The following is a 13,374-nucleotide window of genomic DNA, read 5'->3' as shown; positions in this document are numbered from 1 at the left end:
ACAGGTTGTTGAGTTCCTGTGTCAGTACCACCAGTTCCAGTTCCGGTACTACCAGTTCCGGTCCCTCCTGTTCCACCAGTGCCAGTTCCAGTACCACCAATCGCCAGTTCCAGTATCTCCAGTGCCAGTACCTCCACTTCCTGTTCCCCCTGTGCCAGTACCACCAGTTCCGGTGCCAGTACCACCAGTTCCTGTGCCAGTACCATCAGTTTCGGTGCCATTACCACCAGTTCCTGTGCCAGTACCACCAGTTTCTGTGCCAGTACCACCAGTTCCTGTTCCACCTGTGCCAGTACCAGTGTCTCCAGTTCCGGTGCCTGATGTTGTAGTGCCTGATAGCGTCGTCACTGTTCCACCAGGGGTCAGCACACCCGGTGTTGTTCCAAATGTGTATGTGTACTTGGTCTCTGTTGATGGTTCTATTGGATCATCTGGCAAGGAATGTGAATCAACAGGAACCAGAGTGCTGTTGTATGTACTTGGATCTTTTGTTTTGAATGTTGTCTTAAAATCTGGTTTTGTTCTGCATACAGAGTAATCAGAGCATTCTGTGCAGTTGGTCTTTAATATGAAGTTTCCAATGTATCCTTTGTCATTAAAAGAAACTTGCATAGTTATCAAGTCATTTACCAAACCTTTCACTCTAGAAATGGTAAGTGAATCAACAGAGGTCTGTAGGTAATTAAAATACTGCATTCCAGACAGATCATAAGCGCCGTTTAGCTTCACACGTTCTTCTACCAAGAGTGATGTTCCGTCAACAAGAATAGTTTCAGTCTTGTAACTTGATCTGAATAGATTTCAGGCATATACTAACTCCACACTTGATTGACTGCATCTTCACTTCTGGGAATGTATTCCAAAATGGTTTTACGATATACATTTCACCTGCTATACCTACTGCATATCCAATACTGTCAAATGACAGTGCACTGAGAGATCCATATACAGCACAGGTCCTGATTACATTGGTGTCAGAGCCACTCGGATCCTCTCCACCAGTTCCAGTACCACCAGTGCCAGTGCCTCCTGTTCCTGTTCCACCAGTTCCGGTACCACCTGTTCCAGTACCTCCAGTTTCGGTACCACCAGTTCCGGTACCACCAGTTCCAGTGCCACCTGTTTCAGTTCCGTTACCACCAGTTCCAGTGCCACCTGTTCCTGTACCTCCTGTTCCAGGTACCATCTGTTCCTGTGTCAGTACCTCCAGTTCCAGTACCACCAGTTCCAGTACCATCAGTTCCTGTGCCAGTTCCAGTGCCATCTGTTCCAGTACCACCAGTTCCAGTACCATCAGTTCCTGTTCCAGTACCTCCAGTTCCAGGTACCACCAGTTCCAGTTCCACCAGTTCCTGTTCCACCTAGTATCACCACCACCTGTATTGGTTCCATTGCCAGTGTCACCACCACTGCCATCACCTGTTGTTTCATTCTTAGAACCTGGAGGAGGAGGCAAGACAACTTCGAATTCATCACAGAATTCCCCAGTGAATGGGGCAGCACAAGTCTTGCAGTTGGTAGATATATCATATCCGGGTTTGCAAATGCAATTTCCTGAGCCAACATCACAAGCCCCATTTCCAAAGCATGGCAGTCCACCAGAGGTTCGATCAGGGCATTCTTGTGCGCAGTTCCAATCCCAGTAGCCAATATTGCACTTACAACCAGCACTTGTAGGTGTTCCTTGCATGCACATGTGTCCACAGAAAGTGTCATAGTGTTCACTATTGTAATCATCACACAGACCATCTGTTGGACTCGTAGGAGGCTGGAGAACATTCTTACAAAGGCCAACGTAGGAGGAAAGGGCTGGCACATATCCATCATCATTCTTACATGCGTCTAAAAAGAATGAAGAGGTATCAGTTCCAAGTGCATTGCAAGCTGTAGTTATAGAATCTGTAGCAAAAATTTCCTCACATTCTGCCGTGCGCTCTGCGTCTGGTGTTGGAGCAAGGCATGGTAAAGTATCCATCGGGACTCCTTGCTTGTCAGATATGATCCATGCTGTTGTTCCAGAACTTGAGAACTTCATTGGAATTCCTTTATTGGAGTCGTAGGTGTTGATACCAAGTCCTTCTGGGAATCTGAACTGCATAACCAGCCCAGTAACGCCTGTCACTGCTGGATCACTCACCAGAGTGTAGATCTTCTTCTTGTCAAGATAGATATTCCAGATTCTTAGTTCACCTATCAGACCGATGTAATCACCAAAATTAAGTGGTGGTGTTATTTCCCAATTGCCAATTAAGAAGTTTCCTTCCGGTGGGAAGCTTACAGTTGCAGCAGTGTAACTCGCATAGAAATCTTGTTTTCCGTCTTTATAAATTGACATATCAAATAACGTGTTTTTCACATCAAACGCCACTATAATATGATACCATACATCCACCTCAAGTTCATGATCAGTGTCAAAAATCTGCCCATACAAATGAATCCTTGGCCTTCTGCCCACCAGATACAAACTAAATTTGTTCTGGGATCCAAGTTTGTAGTATCCTACGATTAGGCCACTTGTTCCAAGCACTTTCACCCTAGCTTCAACAGAGACATTGAAAGGTGCATTTGAGTAAAAGGAGTCCGTAGGAGCCCTTGGTGTCATTGCTCCACTTCCATTGATGAACACGCTAAATCCTTGTGACATACTCTTGACTTCGGTTAGAGCAACACCTGGATACGTGTAGACAAACTTGTTGGCAACTGCACTGCTGATTTGAAGATACTTTGTAAACTTGTTGTCAATGACATCGTTACTGATATCACTATATCTGACGGAATATCCGGAAGCATCTTTGAAGTCATCATCTTTGTTGTGGTTGCAGTTACCCAGCATTCCAGTGATGTCGTTTGAATTGCATGGTGTCTTCACCGTCACAGAAAGATATGATGTGTCCTCGACATATGACATGGCAATTTTCACCGTGCCAAATACAAACTCCAAAGTGACCTTATCAACCCAGGTAACAGTGGCCTGGGCATTGACCGTGTGTGAAGCAAGACTCAGAATGGTTACTGGCTTTCCATCTTGTTCAAATATTAGAGGATCATTGATCAAGAGAGGGACCTTCACTGTGAAGTCATTGACACCTTGTTTAAACCATACCTGCTGAATGCATGCCTTGCAGGAGTCACATGGTCGCATGCGCACATAGACCACCAATGAAGTACCTTTCTTGAAGAACAAATATTCACCAGACTTCCTCATTTCAAACATTTGTCCGTCAAACATTTCACAGTGGCCCTGTCCAAAGCATGTGGCTGTATATGTTGACAATGTTGAAGGTATAACTGCCATGACAGATGAACAGTCAACACCAATATAACCGCTTGCACATGTCTCACAGCCTTTGGAGGGGTCAAACTTCTCAGAAGAACAAGTACACTGTCCAGTGACCTTATTGCAAGTTCCTCCTCCGCAGATCTGGTCACGAGCATAAAGACATGTCTTTGAGCATCCGTAACCATAGAATCCATGTCTGCAGTGGCACTGATTATCCTCTACGTTATAGTCACCTGCCCCTCTGACACAGTACACATCACAATTTTTGCCGTAGTAATCTGACGTTTCTGGGTATTCATTGCACAGGGAGGTGGTCGGATGATCAGGAGATGTCCTGTTAGGCTCCAGAGTATCTGTTATAGGTGTTACTACTTCTTCTCCAGCTTTGGTGTCATTGGTCAGAATTGTTGTCAAAAGACATTCTTGGTAATACTGGTGCTTTGCTGCCTCTCCCAAAAGATCTATGTTTGGTACACTCTCGATGATTTTGCGGCATTGGTCAACATTCTCTGGTGGAGGATCATCGACAAGAACATCAACAATATCTGTAGCTGATGGGTACTCCATTTTGTAGGTACAAACTGACCATTGTATGTTCGCCCAGTTTCCGTCTTCCCAATTAAATGGAACATTGTAGGGACTACTATCGGCTGCAGAATAGCCAGTGCCTTCATTGAATCTCCATACATAAGACAGATTAGGTTGCTCGGATGCAATTTGATACCCAAAGGCCCGTGTAATGATGTCATCATTGGTTTCTGCAGTCTTCCAGACCATAAAATTGTCAATGTAGCCATTGAACGGATAGTCATTGAAGTTGTGTGTCATACCCAGCATGAATTTTCCACCCGGTGCAAATATTCCCTTTACATTAGCATCAATGTTGAAGGCATTGTTGCTAGGATTTGGTTTCTCCCACTAGTACAACTGAGACTTTTGCACTGATGCTTTCCCAAACCAATGCAAGCTGGTACCAAGTATCAAGTTGAACAGGCATGGTTGACACCTTGTACAGTTTCTCATCAGGACTGAATACTGAATATGCAACATACAAATCCTTGGTCACCAAGAGTGAAAACACATGACCACTTGGGTTCTTGTATGACCAGAGAGTGGCTGCATTTCCAGTTACCGAGTCTAAGTAGAACATCAGCTCTACTGTGATAGCATTTGCTGTGAAATATGTTACTGCAGGACTTTCCATTGAGCTGGCACTGAATCTCTAAGCATGTATCACCTCCTTCGTTGTTGAACTTGGGAATAACGTTGGTGAAAATATTGTCGTCCCAACGCCAGGAAGGAACAAACGTCTCCTCAATGCTTGTCTCTGTCAGTGGATATGCCAGACTGCCAACAGTAAGAACATTTCCGATGCTTGTCTTGAAGTCATTGGTTTCATTTTCATCACAGGAACTCAATAAACCTGTAGCCGTAGAGCAGACAGACTGCTTGGCATTGACATAGACATCCAAACGACTCTTCTTCATGTCAATCGTAAGATAGAAATCTGTAGACGCAGTTAGCTTGTATTGAGTTGTAGAAGTCATCATAATGTTGACCTCCGGTGCCAGGTTAAGTTTGCTGCCAATGGCAACGGGTTCATCGTTAAGGGTAACAGTGCCAGAGGTACCTTCGTCATCTGCCCTGATGACAAGCTTCTTTCCGTTGATGTTGAAGCCCACTGCGCTGGTCATTGACACTGGGACCAGGTTGGAACCAGACATCTGGAAACAAAGGCATAGCAGGCATTTGTTATATTGAAAACTAAATTTGAGATAATGTATGGTGAATTGTTACAAAGAAGGAGTATTGTACTAAGATGTTAGAAAAAATCATGTTAAAAAATTCACTTTCCAGCTTGAAAGCTAAGTTCTGGTTGGTTTGTTGAATGGTTATTTCAAGATAAATATTCTATCTGCCATCCTTCAGATCATTAATAAGTATCAAAAAATAAAATTTATTTTCAAAAGGGCCACCACACAGTCTCTAAATTGCTTTTCTTTCTTAGGGAGCTTGTGTGTGTTCATGTAACTTGTAGCCTACACAAATATGAGTGTATGCATATTTGTTAAGATTGCATGATGTCACTTATAAACATAAAAATATTTAAACCAATTTTAATGGCAACCTACCCTGACAATGTGGACATCCAACCGCTGTGATGTTGCCATTGTAACCCTTGATAACAGGAACTGTCCCACCTTGTTACTCTCGTACTTACTCCCGTCATAGGTCTGGAAGCTTCCATAGCCATACACCATGCCAGTATACCACTCAGCATTGGAGGCTGTATTACAAAAACAGGGGATTAAAAATAGCAAGAGATTGCCAAGCAATATGTTCCCCTACCGGTGAAACTCCATGATTGTCTTTTTTTGTTGTTGCCATAGCAACTGGAATTTTTGACGTAGGAACAAAACGAATTGACATGCATAATATCCATATTGCCATCTGTCCATATTTAAAGTTTCATAAAAAATATGAAGAACTTTTAAAGTTATTACAGGATCCAGAAAAGTGTGATGGACTGACAGACAGACTGACAGACAGACAGACTGACAGACAGACTGACGCACAGAGCGCAAACCATAAGTCCCCTCCAGTTTCACCGGTAGGGGACAAAAATACTCAAATAGTTTTCAGTTAGTATAAAAATTGCTGATAACATAATTGGCTACCAGTAGAAAACTTAAACCCTACTGTGATAATCATAACAATTAAAACTGGATAAATTAACTAAGCCTTAGTGTACTCACTATGTCTGAGAGTTGACACAAGACTGCAGTCATCACCAAACCACCCACTAATGCATGTCTCGCAGTTTACGGTCTTGTTTGCACCCTGAATGCAAGTGCACGCTCCGGTGATCTTGTCGCATGTGCCCTTGCCAAAGCAAGGGTTGTTTCCACCGCCAGGGCACTGGTTCACACATGCAGGGCCCCAGTAACCGTGGTTACACTCGCATCGACCCTTCACAACGGGCAGTGCAGTCTGTAAAGAAAGGATTTGATAGCAAATTTTAAGAAAATGTGTATTCCTTTAAACCGATAATGCATTAAGGTAAATATTTATTTTAGTGATTATTGTTTAATAAAAACACAAAACACAGTTCATATACAAAATTCTCCCAAACTCTCCCCTCTAAAAAATCCCCAGAAAAACTTTGGTTTTCTGTTGTCATTTAAACTTAAGTAAAACAATAACTTGTGTCATTATGTAACTGCATGTAGACACATATTGATTTTCATTTCAATGAAGGGGTGTCTCACCAGTTTGGGTTTGGAGGAGCACACTCCCAGAGAGCTAACATTGGCCACCTGAGGTGTGCTACCCAGTGACAGTACGTAGATATGCCAGCTGTACAAACTCAGCTCTGTCATGTTCATAGGGCTGTAAAATTACATACATCAATGATACAATATTTAAGAGAAAACATGAGTCAATAAGTTAATTTTAAAGTGCAGGTCTAAGATGTGACTTCAAAAGCAAAATAAATGCTGATCATAATGAGTGATAAAATGATTCTAAGTACCGGTAATAACATGTAGTTCTAAATAAAGTTGATTTGGACATAATCTTAATTCATAATCATTAATTGTTTATTAAATAGCGGTTTACAACTGTGGTAAAACAACTTTACAAAATGTATACAAATGTATTGTCATACTTAAGAATTTAATGTGCTCAATAAGACCACAAACATTATTATCTTACCCAATTGAGACTGCATAGTCAACTGTCTGAGGAATAAACTTAGTGGGTGTGGTAATGTCAGTTGCCAAGTTGTCCCCGAAAAAGAACGCATTTTCACTGGAGGATGTGATGTAAACATTATTCGGGTTTGCATTCTTGTATCCAAACCATGCCATGTACAGGCCTTCTGAAGTTTCCTCTACACACTTGAATTGCGGAAGTATTGGAGAGGTGATGACATCACCATCGTCGTTGTCAACAAAGTAGCCTTGGTTATCCGTGCAGCTGATGTCACAGTCTGGTCCAACCCAGTCTAAAAACGTAACAGTTGTTTATCCAATAAGAACACCTGGTATGAAATACCTATTTTATTATGACTTGGTTATGTCCAATACTATCTCGGTAGTTGAGCATGAAATGATGGAATCTCAGCTTAACAAGTATATTCAAAGTACGCTTATTGCACAATCCACCATTGAAACATATAACACTGCATACAACAAACCAGACTGGCTGTTGTTACTTACGTGCAGCACACTCTGTGCAGTGTGGCATGTTCCAGCCCTGTAGACAGACCACGCAGCCATCGTCAGGGTTGATCCAGTGACCGTTCGCATCGTCATTGTAACACTCACACACATCACCACCTGTGGAAAGAGTTATTGGATTGAGCATTAGGTTTTTATTTTGCATGTGAATGATGTACTGAAAACAAATCTCACTGTAATTTTCACTGTTTTGAATGTTGTTTACACAGAAATGTACATATTCCATTATTGCTATCATTTGGGATAATGTTTTTTCCACTTGTCAGAGATATATATAGGAACTCTTCATTTCATTTTCTCTTGTAAGATATTACCCAGCTTGTTTTTATGGCCTTGAGGATTAAAGATATTTTTCATGTCTGAACAATATTTCCAACCAGAAGGTTTACCGTCAAAAAAGGACGAAAAAAGAAAAGTTCTAAAATACCGTATTTTTTTTAATTATTAGTTTATATTGATTAAAATATCACAACTGGTATATTACATTTAAAAAAGTTGTTAAGTTTTCATATTTTCAGTATATCAGGTAATAAATTTTATTGGGTATGTCTACCAGGTAACTACCAGTTACTATAAATTACGCCAGTAGATTGATCATGATCGTCACGTGGTAAACCCAGGAATGCAAATTGTGCATGCGTAGTGAATTGTATATATTTTAATATAAAATGATCAATCTACTTGCGTTATTTGTAGTGTGTATATGGTGATGTCAGCATTTTTCGCAACGTACTTTCGATTTCACATTGCATAATTTTATTACCTAATATACTGAAAATATTAATTTTTTTCAAGTAATGTAATATACCAGTTGTGGTATTTTAATCAATATAAACTAATAGTTGTAAAAAATACGGTATTTTAGAACTTTCATTTTTTCGTCATTCGTGGTTTAAAGTTAAAAAAACCACTTCATTTATAAACAATTATGCATTTATTCACCTAAACAGTGGCCTATCCATTCACTCACAGACATTAACCAGAAAGTTCAAGCAAATGAGCCCTTTTGCCTTAAGTTTCAGTTTTAAGTCAACCAAGATCTACAATTAAAAAAAACAAACAACACTGAGTATGTACATAATTATTTACCAAAAACGGTTGCATATCCGTTAACACACAGTGTGTCACAAGTGGTGTTGTAGCCGATGTAAGTATCCCGGCAACGCTCACATTGTGAGCCAACAAAGTTGGGTGTGCACTGATCACATGCCAGGCCAGTGAAACCATGGTGACACACACAGGCAGGGGCTGAGGCACCAGCTTGAAGGATGCAGTCACCTAACAAAGGAAATCGTCAACATAAGAGAGTGGAACTAAATAGCATGACAAAATGTCTTACTATTTTAAGCAATTTTAAGATGTTGTGGGACATAATACAGTAAAATAAATTACACCCCTTCACTGATAACATTCATAACATTTTTACTTATGTAGGTTTGTGTTCTTTCTTTGAGGCTGTTTTGTATTATTGTTAGACTCTAGAACCATTTTCCCAGATTCCTTTTAAGAAAATTACTTTTTATAAAGTTAAAACGAAAATCTGTCAGATCAGGATTTCATAAATGCAGATCAGGCTTTTACAAAGAAACAGCAAGACAAATACCGTTGTCATTGCAGGACTTTCCATCAGCAGATCCAGGGCAGACATACACAGAGCAATCCGCTCCATCAAACCCTCCATTGCACAGACAAACAGACGCACCGTTCTGTCGCACACAGGTTCCCTGTAGGTCACTTCGTGCAGTCTGGCTCACCTAGTGACAAATAACATGGGATTTTTTATCAATTACTTTAATTATCATTAACTACCAAATTAATTGTTACTTTGAAAATATTAAGACTATCAAAGATATTAATGCAAATGCTTCCTCTTACAATTCATTATGTGCATGTAAATAAATGGCTATTTAAACAAAATGAAATCATAACAACAGTAACATCATCACTAGCACTTTGTTGAACACTCTTTTGCATTTCATATAAAATAACAATACATGTATATCAACATAACAATATATTTATGATCATTGTTGAACAAGACCATTTTGCATTAAAAAAACAAGGATGCATTATCATGATTAGGTATAAAATACCAAACATAACCGGTTATTTTGCAGTTGAGGAAAACAATCTTACATATTTCCAGATTCTCATTACTTTAAACAAATACAATACCATAGTTTTACATTTCTGTTCTAAAATCAAACAATTTACTTTAATGCAAATAGAACTTCCTTCTATACCTGGACAATCCAGTAGTTCACAGTGGGCACCTTTGTAACCCTCTGAACAGTTGCAGGACTGTAATACACAACACAAAAAGATCAGATATGGTTACTCTAAATAAAGTAAGTAACTAGTGTGAAATTACTGTATCGAATGATATTTATATCACAATCATTAGTGTCACGTTCAAAGCTCGACATGGACATTTCTGAATGCTTTGACAATAATCTGCTAACCATGCATGCCTTAGTTATTTTTATGTAGATCTAGGTATATTTTATGTTTAAATGGTTTTTTAAAAAAATGACTTATTAATTTGGATAATAAATCTAAATTAATCCAAAAGATAACAAATAACGGGAAATGCTTGCACTTTAAAATTAAACATATATAACAGGTTTAACAAGACTATTGCCAAGCAATATAATTATGTCCCCTACCGGCTTCACCATTGTCAGAATATTTTTGTTGCTGTTGTTGCCATAGCAACCTGAATTTTTGACGTTTGAACAAAATGAAATACCGTGCATAATTTCCATATTGCCATCTATCCATGTTTCAAGTTTCATGAAAAAATATGAAGAACCTTTAAAGTTATTGCAGGATCCAGAAAAGTGTGACAGACTCACAGACAAATGCACAGAGCGCAAACCATAAGTCCCCTCTGGTGAAACCGGTAGGGGACAAAAACAACACCATTGCAAATATCAATTGTGCTACTTATAAAATAAGTTAAGCAGTTTTAAACCAATTACAAAAATACTACCGGTATACAGAAGTGCTGCGACCACACACTTACATTTGTTCCATTGGCATCAGCAGAGCAGAACCCATTGTTGGTGCACTCAACGTTACATGAGAAGCCTGAGTAGCAAGGGTCACACACACACTGGGTGGAGAAGGGAGGGAACTCTTTTCCATGAATACAGTCATACTGGCACGAGTCTCCCATGCTTTGTGTGCAGTTGAAGCACTTTGGTGGCCAGTAATTGGCACCATCACATGTACCTGGATATTGAAAATATTGCATGATATCTTTGTCATGGGTTTGACAAATATTTATTTGAATGGTATCATTTTTTTATAACATCCATCTTTACCAGGCAGTCCTATGTTATGAAGGAAAAAATATATTCATTCTTTCCCAATATAACAATAACTGAATAAGAAACACTTACACCCTAGAGATCTCTGTTACAACAGACATTATCTCATTATCATGACCTATGTGTAATAGGGTAAATATTTACACATTACAACCTGTGACTCCCAACCCACCTCGGTTACTGCAGTCATTGTCGCCGGGGCAGTCCCAGGTGTTGCAGTCCTCAGCCTTCCAGAATGAGTTACACTGACACACCTGGTCTACCTGGTTACACAGACCATGACCTGAGCAGCTCTGTCCAACACCAGGGCAACCACGCTCATCGCAGAACTCTCCTGAAATAGGAAAAAAACAAATGCAGTGAGATTAATTTTAACGCAAATGCAAACTTGTCAAAAATGCACATGCTTATGAAAGGGTATTAACATGTTGTACAAATGATCACTCAAAAAATAGTGGAGACATAAAGAAACATGGCAATTCTATTAAAACTAGAGCTCCAGCATTCAATATATTAATCTACTTATAAAAATCATTATGAAATTTCAAGTTAAGCCTGCAGTTAAACTAACTACACAAAACGTTTTAGCCCAATATCTCTATAAAAACTCCTACACTCAACTCACCCCAGAATCGAGGACTGCACACACAAGTATCGTTGACGCAGGAGCCCTGCCCAGTGCACACCTCGTCACAAGCTCCTCCAGTAAAGCATGGATCACAGACGCACTCGTGGGACTTAGTGGCTGTCCCGTTCACGCAGCGGTACTCACACTCGTTGCCCATGTAACCAGGGTAACAGGAGCAGACTGGTATGTCCCCAGCTGGTGTCACACTCGCCCTGGCCAGAGCAATCTGGGTTTCCAGGACAGTCTGGCACATTGCAGTATTCTGAGTTCAGAGTCCAGCCCTTGAATAGCAACAAACAGGTAGTGTTTATTCTTCACTAAAATTGGTAAATTTCATTAACATTCTTATAATTTAAAATAGTAGACAAACATATATAGAATCAATCTCAAAAAACTTTTTTTTTCAAATTCAACCAACTTTAATTAAATGTAATACAAATACGTAATTAAGTGATATTACCATATCAAATTTTATACTGAAAATATCAAACTTGACAATATTAAATAATTGTTCATATTTTTTGGAATAGGTTTCAATTGTTTTATTTCATACTGTTGCTGAAATAATAAAAATACATTTATCTAAAAATCTGAAAATTCCACAAGTATTCTACCTATGGTATTACAAGCACGGAATCCAGCAATTCTCAGACCATGCTACTACAACTGCTTAAATCATTAATAACCCTGATCCCAACTTCATAGAAACAGTCCAGCAACTTAAATTACCACTTATAAGAGCACCAACATTTAAAATAACCCCAAAGCTTAGATAATACGCCGCGTTGAAAAATAACCTACCACTAAAACTAAACCTGCCACTAAAATTAAACGTGCTGCTTACAGTGTTGCAAGTGCAGGATCCCTGTATGCAGAGACCGTGACCGCTGCAGGGCTCATTCTCTCCGGGACAGTCTGATTCCTCGCACAACGCTCCCCACTGGCCTTTCACATTGAGTCCCAAGCCGTCATGACATACGCAGGAGTCTGTGGCCTTGTCACACGTGCCGTGACCGCTGCAGACTGTCTGACAGGCATCTGCAGGGCTTGAACAGTTACTCTGGCAGACGCAGATTCCTGTAAACACTAGCCTTGTTGAGAAACTGTGCACAACAATTATGTGCATGTAATAGCATATCTTATTGAAAATAATTAATTACTGTTTACATTTAAATACAGTTTTTAGCCTTGCACAATAAATGAAATAAAGTAGCCCTGCTTATTACGAATTGTTTTAACTTCCATTTATTTATATGTCTGAAATCATAAGTTTTGTTGTCTATATAATAATCTTTTTTTGCTCAAATGAAAATTGAATTCCAGTCCCTAAATACGGGACATAAAACTATTAACTACATTACATTTTGCAATGTTTTAAAACCAAATTTTATGAAGGCACAATCTATATTACTTTTGCTTGCTTGAAAATGGACGAAGCAGCCAACACACAAACATACCGCTGTCCATGGGTTGTTGTATGCCATAGCAAGGTTTGCTACAGTCAGGTCCCATCCAGCCCTGTTCACACTGGCTACAGAACGGTACATCCACGGTGTCATTGCAGATGCCTCGCCCTGAGCAGTTGTTGAGACACTCTGCTGTCCAGCAACCGTCTCCCACCCAGTAGGTGTCACAGGTGCAGGTTCCTGTAAAGTTTGTTGAGTTAGGTATACCCTTTTTTTAATGAAGTCATTCATCAGAGATATGTTAAAAATGCACTGCATTTATTCTGATTAACTTTAAATTAAGTTGAAATACATTCATTGTAGTATGTTATCAATCATTTCACAAGTTATTATTTAAATTAAACGTGGCACATAGACACTTTTAAAACATTTATTATTTATATCATTCTTTAATATTTTTTATAAAGCATCATATATGCTGAACTAC

General features: G+C 39.5%; 1 protein-coding gene across 1 annotated transcript in view; it reads right to left on the bottom strand.

Annotated features, from left to right (window-relative positions):
- The window catches only part of LOC127881275 (uncharacterized), a 146,025-nt gene that overhangs the window by 19,477 nt on the left and 113,174 nt on the right, over positions 1-13,374 (bottom strand). The window contains 16 exon segments of the mRNA XM_052429021.1: positions 132-431; positions 898-3,930; positions 4,470-5,004; positions 5,413-5,567; positions 6,037-6,271; positions 6,550-6,670; positions 6,995-7,286; positions 7,501-7,620; positions 8,611-8,799; positions 9,125-9,275; positions 9,765-9,822; positions 10,536-10,755; positions 11,026-11,187; positions 11,479-11,725; positions 12,326-12,558; positions 12,939-13,127. Of these exon segments, the coding sequence (XP_052284981.1) occupies positions 132-431; positions 898-3,930; positions 4,470-5,004; positions 5,413-5,567; positions 6,037-6,271; positions 6,550-6,670; positions 6,995-7,286; positions 7,501-7,620; positions 8,611-8,799; positions 9,125-9,275; positions 9,765-9,822; positions 10,536-10,755; positions 11,026-11,187; positions 11,479-11,725; positions 12,326-12,558; positions 12,939-13,127 (6,240 nt within the window).

The sequence above is a fragment of the Dreissena polymorpha genome, chromosome 5 (genome assembly GCF_020536995.1).
Source record: "Dreissena polymorpha isolate Duluth1 chromosome 5, UMN_Dpol_1.0, whole genome shotgun sequence".
Lineage (NCBI taxonomy): Eukaryota > Metazoa > Mollusca > Bivalvia > Myida > Dreissenidae > Dreissena > Dreissena polymorpha.
This window is presented reverse-complemented; position numbering and strand designations above follow the sequence as displayed.